This window comes from Kogia breviceps, chromosome 3 (assembly GCF_026419965.1).
Source record: "Kogia breviceps isolate mKogBre1 chromosome 3, mKogBre1 haplotype 1, whole genome shotgun sequence".
Classification (NCBI taxonomy): domain Eukaryota; kingdom Metazoa; phylum Chordata; class Mammalia; order Artiodactyla; family Physeteridae; genus Kogia; species Kogia breviceps.
This window is the reverse complement of record NC_081312.1, coordinates 28427907-28441627: the sequence shown is the minus strand read 5'-3', so window position 1 is coordinate 28441627 and position 13721 is coordinate 28427907. Positions and strand designations below refer to the sequence as shown.

The 13721-nt window shown below is 39.5% G+C and overlaps 1 protein-coding gene across 16 annotated transcripts in view; it reads left to right on the top strand.

The window, feature by feature from the left end:
* The first annotated feature begins 100 nt into the window (after positions 1-100).
* The window catches only part of LIN52 (lin-52 DREAM MuvB core complex component), a 208304-nt gene continuing 194683 nt past the window's right edge, over positions 101-13721 (top strand). For 14 of the 16 annotated variants that reach the window (XR_010839493.1, XR_009334370.2, XM_067028104.1 and 11 more), the window contains exons 1-5: positions 135-471; positions 5962-6036; positions 7617-7654; positions 11260-11326; positions 13231-13314. Coding sequence is in view for 14 of the 16 variants with exons in the window: in XM_067028104.1 (XP_066884205.1) it covers positions 333-471; positions 5962-6036; positions 7617-7654; positions 11260-11326; positions 13231-13314 (403 nt within the window). In the remaining 2 variants the exon portion in view is untranslated. Of the gene's footprint in view, positions 472-5961; positions 6037-7616; positions 7655-11259; positions 11327-12587; positions 12938-13230; positions 13315-13721 lie in introns of those variants that run through there. The other 2 variants (XM_059055921.2, XM_067028103.1) reach the window with 2 other exon arrangements.

Genomic DNA, 13721 nt, shown 5'->3' with positions numbered 1-13721 from the left:
ACACCTGACTCCGCCCCTCAATCCCAGACCTGGGGGTATGCGATTGGTCAGAAGTGATAGAGCTCTCGCCCCGCCCCCCCCACCCGCCCCCCACCTCAACAAATTCTGTTGGCGGAGATAGGGAAGACGCCCCTGACTTGGGTACTCTATCTTGAGCACACGGGGAAGACGCCCCCGAACCCAGAACCGCGATTGGCCACAGGCACAACCGCGGCCCCACCCACTGAAGAAAGTAAATAAGATCCTGCAAGAGTTTTGCAGTAGCCCCGCCTCACCCACTGCGCGAGGGGATATGGCTAGCACTGAGGGCGGAACCATGGAAACATTGCCCTATGGGCGGGGAAACTAGACCAGGCCGTGTGTTGGGGATAGGGTTTCTCTTTGGGGGCGTGGCTTATGGATCCTTGCTTTCCCGCCGGCGGTTGGCCACGTCACGTGACATGTGTTGGAAGATGGCGTCTCCCACAGACGGTAAGAGCCGGTGTAGGGCCCCTTCGCCTGCACCCTCCTTCTGTGGTCTCTTGGGAAATTCCACTCTCCGTCTGCCCCTCGAACTTACATATCTTTCGTGGGCTCTCCTTTCCCTTCCACTTCTTTTCCATGGGAGGTGGGTGCATCTTCAGCTCGCCGGTTCTTCACAGCGGCTCTGGAGGTGCCCAGTTTCTCTGCAGTGTACCAGGCGGGTGGAGGAGGGCACCCGTTTGGGACCCTTTCTGGGCAAAAGGAAGAGAGTCGCCTTGGTCCTCCGCCCTGGTCCGCTTTAGTACGCTAAAGCCCCATTTGGGTGAGGCTGAGGGCCGAGGAGGAGATACTGCTGAGGAAAGGAGGCGCCTTAGTGTAACTTTCTCCTCCGGGCGCCCCATTGAAGGATCGATTCTCCTCTCTTTGAGCAGCCGGAACGATTGTCTTAAGCGCTTGCTAGGGTTGGTGGCTGACCTCATCCCGGGATTGAACCGCAAGAGAAACGTGATTCTCTTCTGTCTCCTTAGATTGGGACCGTTGCCCTGGCGGCTAAGGAAGAGACCCTATCTGTCCCTCGCAATGAGAGTCCCGAGGAAAATGAGAATTGAGCTTTTTAGCGTAGTCATGCACACGTCTCAATCTCTGTAGCCTCTGCTTTATGTGTTGTTTCTTAAGGCTGAGTGAATGAACGATTTCTGCTTATATGTTGTCTAAGAGGCAAGTCATCTCAAATAGTAATTGAGTGGTTTTGGTATACCCACAGGGTTTTGCGCTCCGTTCTGCTTTAGGGTTAGGATCCTGCAGTCACTTCTGAACTCACTTAATTCTTGCTTCGACCACCCCCATCCCTGTGTCCATTTCACTGATCGTTAGTTTTCTGTCAAACAAAGGCATTTTGTATTTGGAAGGAATCTTGGAAGTTCGTTTCAAGAATGAGGAAATTGAGGCCAGGAAAGCTATACTGAGATCCTACTATATGAAAGGCGTTATTCTAGGTGCTTTGGGAAAGGAAAAGATTAATCAAACACGTAAACACTTTTGCAGTTTCAGGTCTCATTTAAATGTCACCTCCCAGAGAGGCTTTCCCAGAACACAGTATCTGGAGTTGCCCTTCTTCACCGTTATTCACTTTCTCTGTACCTTCATCGACAGAACAGTTATTATGTTAACTTTGCCCTTTTCACACCAGATTGTAAATTTCAAGTCTGTCTTGTTCATAGTTGGATCCCAGGGCTTAGCACAGTGCCTGGCAAGCAGTAGGCCTTCAATTCACGTTTACTGAAAAACTGATTAGATATATGCATAAATAATAAATTACTTAGTCTTAAGTTTTAAGTTTAACTGAGTCTTAAGTGTTTTGAGCACGGGTACATACTGTATAAGAAATTATGGGTGTTGGGAGTCAAAAGAGATTATTTTGACTGGGTACTGTCTTGTTAGAATGTCCTTTTTCCCCCCCCTCAGGAAAAAAAAAGGGCATTTAAAAAGTCAGCTAAGAGAATGGGGTGTTATTGTTTAATGAGTACAGACTTTCAGTTTGAGAAGGTGAAGAAGTTCTGGTGATGGATGGTGACGATGGTTGCACGACAATGTGAATGTACTTAATGCCACTGAACTGTACACTTAAAACTGATTAAAATGGTAAATTTTATGAAACTTACCACAGTTTAAAAAAAAACCAGCCAAGTGATAGAAGTAGAAGTAATTGCTATTAAAATTTTTAGCTTATTACTAAGTTGTCTTTATATTTTAAAGTTTTGTTCCTTATGTTTGACTTTCCCCTGTCTTCTCTCAATTTCTTTTCCTCTCTTTGGCCAGGAAGAATACTGGAAATGTATTTTTTTCCTTTGGTCTTTTAGCTATATCCACTCTCACTCAATGTGCACTCTAGATTTTTAAAACTTTTCATGCTCATCTTTTACAGAGCTTCACCCTCTCCCCGTAATGTTTTTAATCTGACAAAATCAAGTTGAGCACTTTGAACTTAAATTTAGCTTCTAAATAAGTATCTTATCCTAAAATATTCCACTGCCTAGCTCTCTCACTTCTATTTTTAGCGTTCCACCTGTTTCTGTCTTTAAGATTTAAAATTATCACCATTAAATTATCTTGCTATGAAAAAAGTTTAGGTCATTTAGTGTTTCTCTTTTTAATGCTAAAATTGCTGGGACAACTTTGAAAAGGAGAAAATTGAAATCTAAGTAAAGCCATTAATTACTTAATGTGTGAGAATAACACTCACAGTAGAGTCTGAGTTATGACCCAGATTGTGGTATCATAGGGTCACACTTGTTGGTTATTGGATCCTACCCTCAATAAGTTTATTTTGTTATGGTTGAACTTTCCATCAGTAACATTCCTTGGGAATTTGAAAAATGGCATTTTGTGTTTCACACAGCTTTTTTTGGTTTGTTTGTTTGGTTGCCATTTTTGGATGCTTTAGTTAAGGCAATTTATTAGAGTTGAGTTCTTTCGTAATTAGAATGCTATTGGAAATTCCCTTAAATATATAGGTTCAGGGCTTCCCTGGTGGCGCAGTGGTTGAGAGTCCGCCTGCCGATGCGGGGGACGCGGGTTCGTGCCCCGGTCCGGGAAGATCCCACGTGCCGCGGAGCAACTGGGCCCGTGGGCCATGGCCGCTGGGCCTGCGCGTCCGGAGCCTGTGCTCCGCAGCGGGAGAGGCCGCAACAGAGAGGCCCGCATACCGCAAAAAAAAAAAAAAAAAAAAAAAAAAAAAAAATATATATATATATATATATATATATATATATATATATATATATAGGTTCAGCTAACATCCATCTTCTCATAACGATACAATAAAAAGAAAAGAAAGAAGAATAAAGGAAAAAAATTTTTCTCCTTTTGATGAAAACTCTTAGGATTTGCTCTCTTAACTTTCCTGTATATAATACAGCAGTGTTAGCTATAGTCATCATTACACCCCTAGTACTTATTTACCTTATGACTGGAAGTTTGTACCTTTTGACCACTTTCCTCCAGTTACCGCTTTTCTTACCCCCCCACTTCTGGTAACCACAAGTGTGATCTCTTTTCTATGAGTTTACTTGTTTGCTTGTTTTAGATTGTACATATAAGTGAGATCATACAGTATTTTTCTGTCTCTGTTTTATTTCACTTAGCATAATGCCTTCAAGGTCCATCCAGGTTGTTGCAAATGATAGGATTTCCTCATTTATATATGGCCGAATAATATTGCATTGTGTTTGTGTGTATTTTCACAATGTCTTCATCCATCAATGGACACTTAAGTTGTTCCCATGTCTTGACTATTGTAAATAATCCTGCTGTGAACATGGGGTCCCTTAGAATATTTGGGAAAAAAATTAAGTTTAGAGAAAAGCACATGTTGACAAATTTTATAAATATGTATGTTTTCTGGAGAGTGAGTCCATAGCTTTTTTTTTCAGATCTTCAAAAATGTGGCTTACCCAGAAAATGTTAAGAACCACTGTTCATATCATTAAATCAACCAATTTATGCAGCTAATTAGTATACCGAGCACACAATATGTACTCAACAAATGTTAACTGTTGTTTTGTTTTTTATTAATTAGTTTATTTGGTTGTGCCAGGTCTTAGTTGTGGCAGGTGGGCTTCTTAATTGCAGCAGGTGGGCTCCTTAGATGTGGCATGTGAACTCTTAGTTGTGGCATGCATGTTCAATCCCTGACCAGGGGTTGAACCCAGGCCCCCTGCATTGGGAGCATGGAGTCTTAACCACTGTGCCACCAGGGAAGTCCCTAACTGTTGTCATTAATATTGAGCACCTACTGTGTGCCAGGGCAAGAATGGAGAGGAAATGGTGTTGAAGAATTAGGCAGGGGCTGTATCATGTAGGATTTTATAGATCACAATAGATGAGCATTCATGAATTTAGCTGGGAAGAAGTCCTTTAAGCTGGAGAGTGGCGTGAACTGATTGACATTTTTAAAAAAATCTGTCTGGCTACTTTGTGGAGTGTAGATTTAGGGGTAGGGAGGGGGAGGGGTAAGAATGGGAGCAAGGAGACCTATTAAGAGGTTATTGAAGTAGTCCAGGAGAGAAGCTATGGTTCTTTGGTTAATTAATGTGATTTCATGGTGTGTTTTAGAGGGATAAACTGCTGGACTTACTAATGTGTTGGTTCTGGAAGAGTGAAGGAAAGGGAGGCATGAAGGATGACACCTGGGTTTTTGGTTTGAGAACTGGAGTTGATGGTGGTGCTATTTATTGAGATGGAGAAGACTGGGGGATTATGGTTTTTCACACATGTTAATAGAGAGAGATGTCAAGTAGCCACTTAGATATGTAACTCCAAAGTCCAGGGGAAGATTAGGGCTGGAAGTAGAAGTATGAAGTCATTGGCATATAAATGGTCGTAAAGGCTATGGGACTAGATGAGATTTCCTTGGGAGACTTTTGGTAGGGAGTGAAGTCAGCCTAGGGTGGGACCTGAGTGGAAGAGGAGACTGACAGAGTCAGTGAGGAAGGAGAAAAACCAGCATAATGGTTTTATAGAAGCTGGAAGTGTAGTGTTTGAAGGAGAGTGGTCAGTGAGTGGATGCTGCAAAGTGGTCACATAAGAAAGAACAGAGAAGTGACCACTCGATTTAGCAACAAAAGTCATAGATAATCTTGACAACAGCTGTTTCCACACATGTAGGGGCAGAAGCCTGTTTGTTGTAGGTTAAGGAGAGAATGTAAGGTGAGGAAGTAGAGACAGCAGGAGGAACAACTCAAGAACATTTGCAGTGAAGGAGGAGTGGGGAAGTCATGGGGTCAAGGAAGAGTATCTTCAAAGAAGGTAAATTCCAGAGCAGGCTTACTTGCTGTTGAGTTTGAGCCAGTAGAGAAAGGTAGAAACCGGTTGTGCAAGAGATTATTCAAGATCACGTTTTTTTTTTTTTTTCTTTCTGTATGCGGGCCTCTCACTGTTGTGGCCTCTCCTGTTGCGGAGCACAGGCTCCGGACACGCAGCCTCAGCGGCCATGGCTCACAGGCCCAGCCGCTCCACGGCATGTGGAATCCTCCCAGACCGGGGCACAAACCCGTATCCGCTGCATCGGCAGTGGACTCTCAACCACTGCGCCATCAGGGAAGCCCCAAGATCACGTCTTTGACAAAGCAAGAGCAGATGGAATCCAGGGCCCCATCAGAGGAGTTTGTTTTTCTTGGGAGCAGGGACATTTCATTGATTGGGAGGAAAGTTCAAGAGTATGAGTAAAGATGCAGGTGGGTTTGTTGACATTCATTTTTCCCAATACCCCACTAAAATATTGTTCTTGTTTTAGAGATGGGAAAAGTAAGGTTTGATGAGGGAAATGACTTTTTTGTGTAACATCATGGCTCAGTAGCATCAGTAGTCATAGAACTCAAATCTCTAGACTTCCAGGTGAGTGAGTGTTCCAGTTTGTTATGTTCTTTGAGATTGATATGTCATAAAATGTAAAATAATGTGTTTTGTATCTTCTTAGCTCATCTGAGTGTTTTGTTCTAGGGGCAGATCTGGAAGCATCTTTGCTAAGTTTTGAAAAACTTGACCGAGCTTCACCAGATCTTTGGCCAGAGCAATGTAAGTTTTTGGTTTCTTTATATCAAAATCAATGCAGGAGTGACTTCCCTGGTGGTGCAGTGGTTAAGTGTCTGCCTGCCAATGCAGGGGACACGGTTCAGTCCCTGGTCCGGGAAGATCCCACATGCCACCGAGCAACTAAGCCCGTGAGCCACAACTACTGAGCCTGCACTCTAGAGCCCTCATGCCACAACTACTGAAGCCTACGCTCCTAGAGCCCTTGCTCCGCAACAAGAGAAGCCACCGCAGTGAGAAGCCCGCGCACCGCAACAAAGAATAGCCTTCGCTCGCCGCAACTAGAGAAAGCCCGTGTGCAGCAGCAAAGACCCAATGCAGCCAAAAATAAATATAGATTAATTAATTAATTTTTTTAAAAAAAGAAGAAGCTCAAAAATCAATGCAGGAAAACCAGTGCTACTTTGAGGGAGATTTTTGAAGAGTTATATAACTGTAGTGATTAAAATTTTAATTTTACTTCAAAGGAAGAGACTGAATTCTGTGGTCTGGTGTTAACAATAGCTCTTTGGTAGTTTAATTTTTTCAGAACACAGTGTGACTCAGGAAATGATAGAGAGCCTTTAAAAAATAATTATTTTTAAAAACTTCATCTGTAATGTGTCAGACAATATGAGATGCATAAAGTAATTCCTTGCTTCCTTTAAGTACTCTGATAAAGTTAACTACTGTATAGTTTAGTACCAATATTTTGGACCTTTTTTTTTTAAATGCTTACACAGATAGGCAAATAAATATTTTAAGTGTATAGAGAGTTTTTTGTTTTGTTATGATGAAGTCATATGTACAGTGATCTACAGCTTAACATATTCTACCTAGTAACTTATTAATGGATCTTTCCAGGTTGATAGGTATAGACTTACTTCATTTTTTAAAAATATTTCATTGTATAGATCTACTACAGCTTATGTATTCATACCCTATATGGAAACCTAAGTTATATCCAAGTTTTGATGTTACAAACAATTTAACAATGTATATCCTTGCACATATATCTTTGTGCATAAGGAAGAGGATGGCTGTGTATGGGAGTACCCATTTCCTTACATACTAGCCAGTAATGTATGTTACTGATGATAGTTATTATTTTTAGTTTATATTTCTTTATTAGTGAGGTTGAACCTTATTTTTAAATATCTGATTTTTATTTTTCTCTTTTTTAATATGATTCTTTCTATGAGATAGTTCAATAAACAATTGGATTGATAGAATAGCATACTATCAAAATTCCTAAAAAGGAAATTTTAAATTTTTGGTAAGAGATATTAGATCTCACCACCGTCTCATTCAGCTAACTCCTGATCCTTTGAAGTTCAGTTGAGGCATTATTTTCTCTGAGAAACTTTTCCTGCCTCCTCAGTCTGATTTAGATTTTCATTTTTTGTCCTCCCATAGCAACTGGTATTTTTCTTGAAGCACTTAAAAAAAGTTCTAGTTATTGATTTACTCTGTCTCTTCTTCCAGACTCTAAACTCCTGGAAGACAAAGCTGTTTTCTCATTTGAATCCTCTATGTAAGAGACACTAAAATGTTTACTGAATGACTAATGTGTTTTTTCTTTTTAGTACCAGGTGTTGCTGAATTTGCAGCGTCCTTCAAAAGTGTAAGTAATATCTTATTTACCTAATGAAGTTTTTCCAACATTTTGCTTCTGGGTAAAATCCCAACTATCTCTTATTTCTTTATTTTCAAGAATAATGTCATAGCCTTCAAAATATTTTGTAACCACAGCCCTGGAAATCTGTTTATATTATCATCATGTTAATGATGTTCATGCTCTATTTTGATATTTTGACCTTTGACTATTAGCCTCTTCTCTCAGCTTAAAAGATTTTAAGGTAAGGCAGTTGAAATATTTAATGTAATGCCAGTATTCTTTTTGCCCAAACTATGATTTTGAAGCTTTTCTGTTTTGTTTATGTGATGCATTATGACTTTAACTTATACCTCCCTAGAGGATTTTGAAATTTCTCAGTGGCTCGTCAGAAACTGAAGGAAGACATTCATTAGAGCCACAACTTTTCCGTTTCCAGGACAGCAGACATTGTGCTAGATGCTCTAAATATGTTCTCTTATATATTCCCACAACCAGAAAAATATGATTATAATATTAGCTAGCATGTACATGATGCACACCATATGCCAGGCACTGTTCTAAGTACTTTACGTACATTATTTAGTCTTTACAAAACCACGTGAGGGGGACTTCCCTGGCAGTCCAGTGGTTAGGACTCGGCACTTTCACCGCCAATGGCCTCAGGTTCAATCCCTGGTTGGGGAACTAAGATCCTGCAGGCTGCGTGGTGCAGCCAAAAAAAAAAAATACACATATACACATATGAGGTATAGGTACTATTATTATCCCTATTTTACAGACAAAGAAATAGACACAAAGAAGTTAAGTAGGTTACCCAAGATCATAGTCTATAAATGGCAGAACCAGGCTTTGAACCTATAAGTCTAAGTACTAGCATCCATATTCATTATACCAGACCTAAAAGCATTTGTGTCCAAAGTTAAAAGTACTGACTGGCAGAGAAACTTGGAAGTTAAGTTACTTGCCCAAGTCCTAGAGAGTGACAGGCCAGGATTTTAACACAGATCTGTCTGATTCCAAAGCTAATGCTCTTTCTATTAACAAATTGGGGATTTGTAATATAACTCTCTTAGTACCTTACCGTATGCTTAGCATTCTCTACTCATTAATAGGGTTAAAGGTGCTGAGTTAAATATTAAGGCCCTTCTTCTGGGCCTGTGGCTTTCAGGTCCTATGAGCATGTTTGTTCAAAGGGAGTCTGATTTGTAGCCTCTTTCATTTTTTCAGGAGCTTGGGTTGTATGAAAGCTGGAGTGTGCTACTTTAGCATCCAGGAAGGCCTGAGCATGAGGAGTACAGGATAGCATAGGACTTTGGAGTCAGACACACTTGGATTTGAGTCCTGAATCTGCTACTTTACTATCTGTGACATGAGCAAGTTTCCTAACATTTTTGAGCCTTAGTTTTCTCATCTGAAACTACCTCATAGAACTTAGTATAAAATGCCATAATGCATGTAAAACACTTTGCATACTGCTGAACTAATAAACAGTACATGGTAGCTATTATTATTATATCAGCTTTTGTCAAGTAGATTGAGTAGAAAGTACCTGATTTAATTTTCTTAAATTCTCATTCATAATGAATTTTTAGTTTAGTTAATTATATTTGTTACAACTAAGTACTTTAAGTTGTAAACATAAATAAGTGGTTTTTAAAAAACCTTTATTAGAGCTTGGTGTTTTTTGAAAATCTGATTAAATATCTACACTTTTTCCCTGGAAGTATGCACATATATATTGAGTTTTGTTTCTAGGGGTTCAGGGCCATCCCAGGGCCCCAGGTTAAGATCCCCTGGTATAGTCCGATTCCCTACTGGGGTAGAAGTGGTGAATTTGGCCTAGAGCCTTCAAGGCAAGGTAGTATAGAGTAGTGGTTTTTGAACTCAGACTTCATGGGTTTTGAATCCTGGCTCCAATAGCTTTGTGACCTGAGGCAAGTGATTTATAATCTTCCTATACATCTGGTTTTTTAATTTGTAAAATGAGGAGGATAATAATACTTGTTTCATAGGGTTGATTTGGAAATTAAATGACATGATGCATATAAAGTGTTCTGCTTGTCACAGAGTGCCAAATAAATGTTAATTTTTTAGAAAGGAAAAGGAGGGCTTCCCTGGTGGCGCAGTGGTTGAGAGTCCGCCTGCCGATGCAGGGGACACGGGTTCGTGCCCCGGTCCGGGAAGATCCCACATGCAGCGGAGCGGCTGGGCCCGTGAGCCGTGGCCGCTGAGCCTGCGCGTCCGGAGCCTGTGCTCAGCAACGGGAGAGGCCACAGCAGTGAGAGGCCCGCGTACCGCAAAAAACAAAAACACACACACACACACAAAGGAAAAGGAATAAATAAGTCCTGGATTTGTAATGTACAGCATGGTGACTATAGTTAATAATACTGTATTGTATATTTGAAAGTTGCTAAGAGAACAGATTTTTTTTTTTTTTTTTTGGCAGTACACGGGCCTCTCACTGTTGTGGCCTCTCCCGTTGCAGAGCACAGGCTCCGGACGCGCAGGCTCAGTGGCCATGGCTCATGGGCCCAGCAGCTCTGCGGCATGTTGGATCCTCCCAGACCAGGGCACGAACCCATGTCCCCTGCATCGGCAGGCGGACTCTCAACCACTGTGCCACCAGGGAAGCCCCCGAGAATAGATCTTAAAAGTTCTCATCACAAGAAAAAAATTTTTGTAGCCATGTATGGTGATGTTAACTGGACTTACTGTGGCAATCATTTCACAATTTACACAAATTGAATTATTATGCTATACACCGGAAACTAATATAATGTTATATGGCAGTTATACTTCAATTAAAAGAAAAAGAAAAAAAAGAGACTCAAAATTGAAGTAAAATCTCATCAGAATTGTTCATGTGCAGCTGTGGAGCTTTTAAAAAATACACAGGTAATGCCCTTGCTCCATTCTTTCCACGGTACCCTCTCCCAAACCCTGATATTCTAAATCAGTACATCTGGGTTATGGCTTAGTTGTCTGTATTTTTTTATAGTTACACAGATGATTCTCATGTGCAACCAGGATTGAAAACTGTTACTCCAAACCTATTCCAAGAATGGGTTATTGTTCATGTTTTGTAAGTTCACTTTCAGAAATGAAAAGAAACTTAAAATTCTAAAGTTTTCTGAAATGTTTACAGTAAAATGAAATTTCAAGTAATGACCATTCCAGTCTTCTCTCGTTCAGATCAAAGATTTTCTCATTTTTGGTTCTTTGAATCTTCTCCTCTGCCAGAGAATGTTACTTCCTGATTATTGTTTCAAACAGTTCAGTTGGAGGCTTTCACCAGTACTGAATTTCAAGTAATTTCTTTCACAACTATACCAATCTTTTATGAATACAACAGTAACAGTGGTCAGAGCTAATTCTTCCAAGATCATTTCTTTAAAACCAGCTTTTAAAGATGAGCAGTATTATTTTGTAAGGGTTCTATTTGTAGGCCATATCTGAACCTGGAGAAATCTAGGTCTTTGAAATTATAATTTGCCAGTATTTTCAAACAACCTGAAGGCTGTGTGAAAAACTTTTCTTATAAGAAAGAAGAGTAGGGTCTCTTCATACTTTGCATATATCTGAATGGATATATTCTTATTTTCTGATAGCCTATTACTAGCTCTCCACCCAAATGGATGGCTGAAATAGAACGTGACGATATCGACATGTTGAAAGGTAAGCAGTGCTGGTTACCTTTAACCTTTAACCTGACATTTATGCTCCTCGACAAACCACCTTTCCAATTTTTCTCTCATTATTCCCTTACAAGTATTCTTGGCTTCAGATTGCCTATTTAACTATCCTTATTCATGGTTCTTCATGTCTAAATGCCCTTCTCTGCTTTTCCATGTGTAAAAATCCTGCCAATTCAAGACTTAGTAATGATTTCTTCTGCTGCTAAATTCCTTTAATATTAACTTTATTTTGTATGATGCTTAGAGTTAACTAAAAGCTCTCACGTAAATTTTCTTATTTAATTCTCATAAAGGTCCTGTGAGTTAGGTATGATATCTAAGTTTCAGAGGTTAACGTAACCAAGGTTTATTAGAAAGAGTTAAAATTTAAACTCTGATCTTTTTAAGACTAGTCTCTTACTGCTATAACACAAGTGCTTTATTTAGGATTTACTGCCATATATTGTTGCCAGGACTATTAACTGACAGCCCCTTAGTGGGTAAAGAGCTGTCTTTTAGTTCTTTCTATCTCATCAATTTCTCTCATAAAGAATTCTTTAAGTAGTGAATATTGTTGTCTGATAAATGACTTGGAACTCAACCACAAAGTAGAAATTTAAATTAAAAATATTAATTTTCCTTGATTTTGCTCTACTTTATTTAATTTTTTTATCATCCTTCTGGTGATAAGATTCATGATGGTTGTGAAGTAATAGACTGAAGTTAAGGTAAAAAATCTGGGATTCTTAAGCTATTTAAGCAGCTGAACAGATCAAGAAAGTCTACTTATGCCAGATATAGATAATGAGTGTGGCATGATAAATTGCAGAAAATAACGCCTCTATTTGATTTCAGAAGTAATTCATTCTTCTGCATGAAATGCGTAAAAGCAGATCCCCTCCTCCAGCCAAGGGAAAATTAAGTCTCAAGGGCATCTCGGGTTCATTGTTCTAATGTTCCAAACAGATATTTATATAATATCCCATCAGCATGTATTTTCTAAGGAAACTTTAAAGTTTTAGTAAGGGATCAGAGCATTATGTTTCATGCAAATTGACCTACGTCTAAAACCTAAAAGGAATTGGGTTCTATTTAAATGAAAATCTCGGAAAGTAAGTTTTTATTTTAAGTATACTGTCTTCTTATCTGGTAAATGTAAAAACTTTTATAGGAATTTGATTTGAAGGTAAAGTTTGGATTAATATTTAGTCTTTGTTGTTTTTTTTTTTTTTTTTTTTGGCCTCTCTCGTTGCGGAGCACAGGCTCCGCAGGCTCAGCGGCCATGGCTCATGGGCCCAGCCGCTCCGTGGCATGTGGAATCTTCCCAGACCGGCGCACGAACCCGTGTCCCCTGCATCGGCAGGTGGACTCTCAACCACTGTGCTACCAGGGAAGCCCTAGTCTTTGTTTTTTAAACTTAGGGAAATAGGGAAGAGTAAGTGTTTTATTGCTGTTTTATTAATTGGAATAATGAGGACTTGTAAATGACAGTGAGACAGAGATCTGTCTGTAGGCTTTCTCAATTCTGTGTCAGATCACAAGTTTCATATTTTAATGGTGTATTTATTTTGTGTGATAGGCAAAATGAATGTAATAAAAGGATCCTCAGGATAAAACACATAATTTGCTATTGTGTCTATGATGACTCTCTTCTCATTAAGTGGGTAAGCTCATCTGAGGCATTTTGCAGTGGTGGAAAATTCACTGGTATGCCTCTGTGTGTGTGTGTGTGTGTGTGTGTGTGTGTGTGTGTATAGGGGGAATGATTGGATGAGAAGAGATATGAATCCATTTTCTATAGGAATTAAGCTTGAAAACTTTTATAACAAGGATTTGCAACCTGAATGAGTTGTTACTAGAAAGCAGTGGAAAGAAATGGTAATGAAATAAATGATTCTGTTTCAGAACTGGGGAGCCTCACCACAGCTAATTTGATGGAGAAGGTACGAGGCCTTCAGAACCTGGCCTATCAGTTGGGGCTGGATGAGTGTGAGTACCCAGATCACATTTATTCAGGGTTGCATGTTGTATATTTCATGACGAGTTCTGTCATAATTCAGAAAGTATCTTTATTAGGTGTTTTAAAGGTAAGAAGCCATTGAAATCTAAAGTATGCCACTTATGATAGAATGTGCTGGAATAATTACTGAGTTTACTAGGTTACAAGTTGTTTTTTGCCATACAGTTAAAGTATATTGGAAACTCTTAGAGTTTAAAGTGTTAAAATGTCAAATCAAACTAGCTTAAGCAAAAGAAGGATTTTATTCACATAAATCAACATTCTAGGAGTAGAAATAGCTTTGAGCATCTCTAGAGCCATGACTCATTATTTATTTACTTTTTATTGAAGTATAGTTTTTTAAAAATATTATTTTTTTATTTGGCTGCGCCAGGTC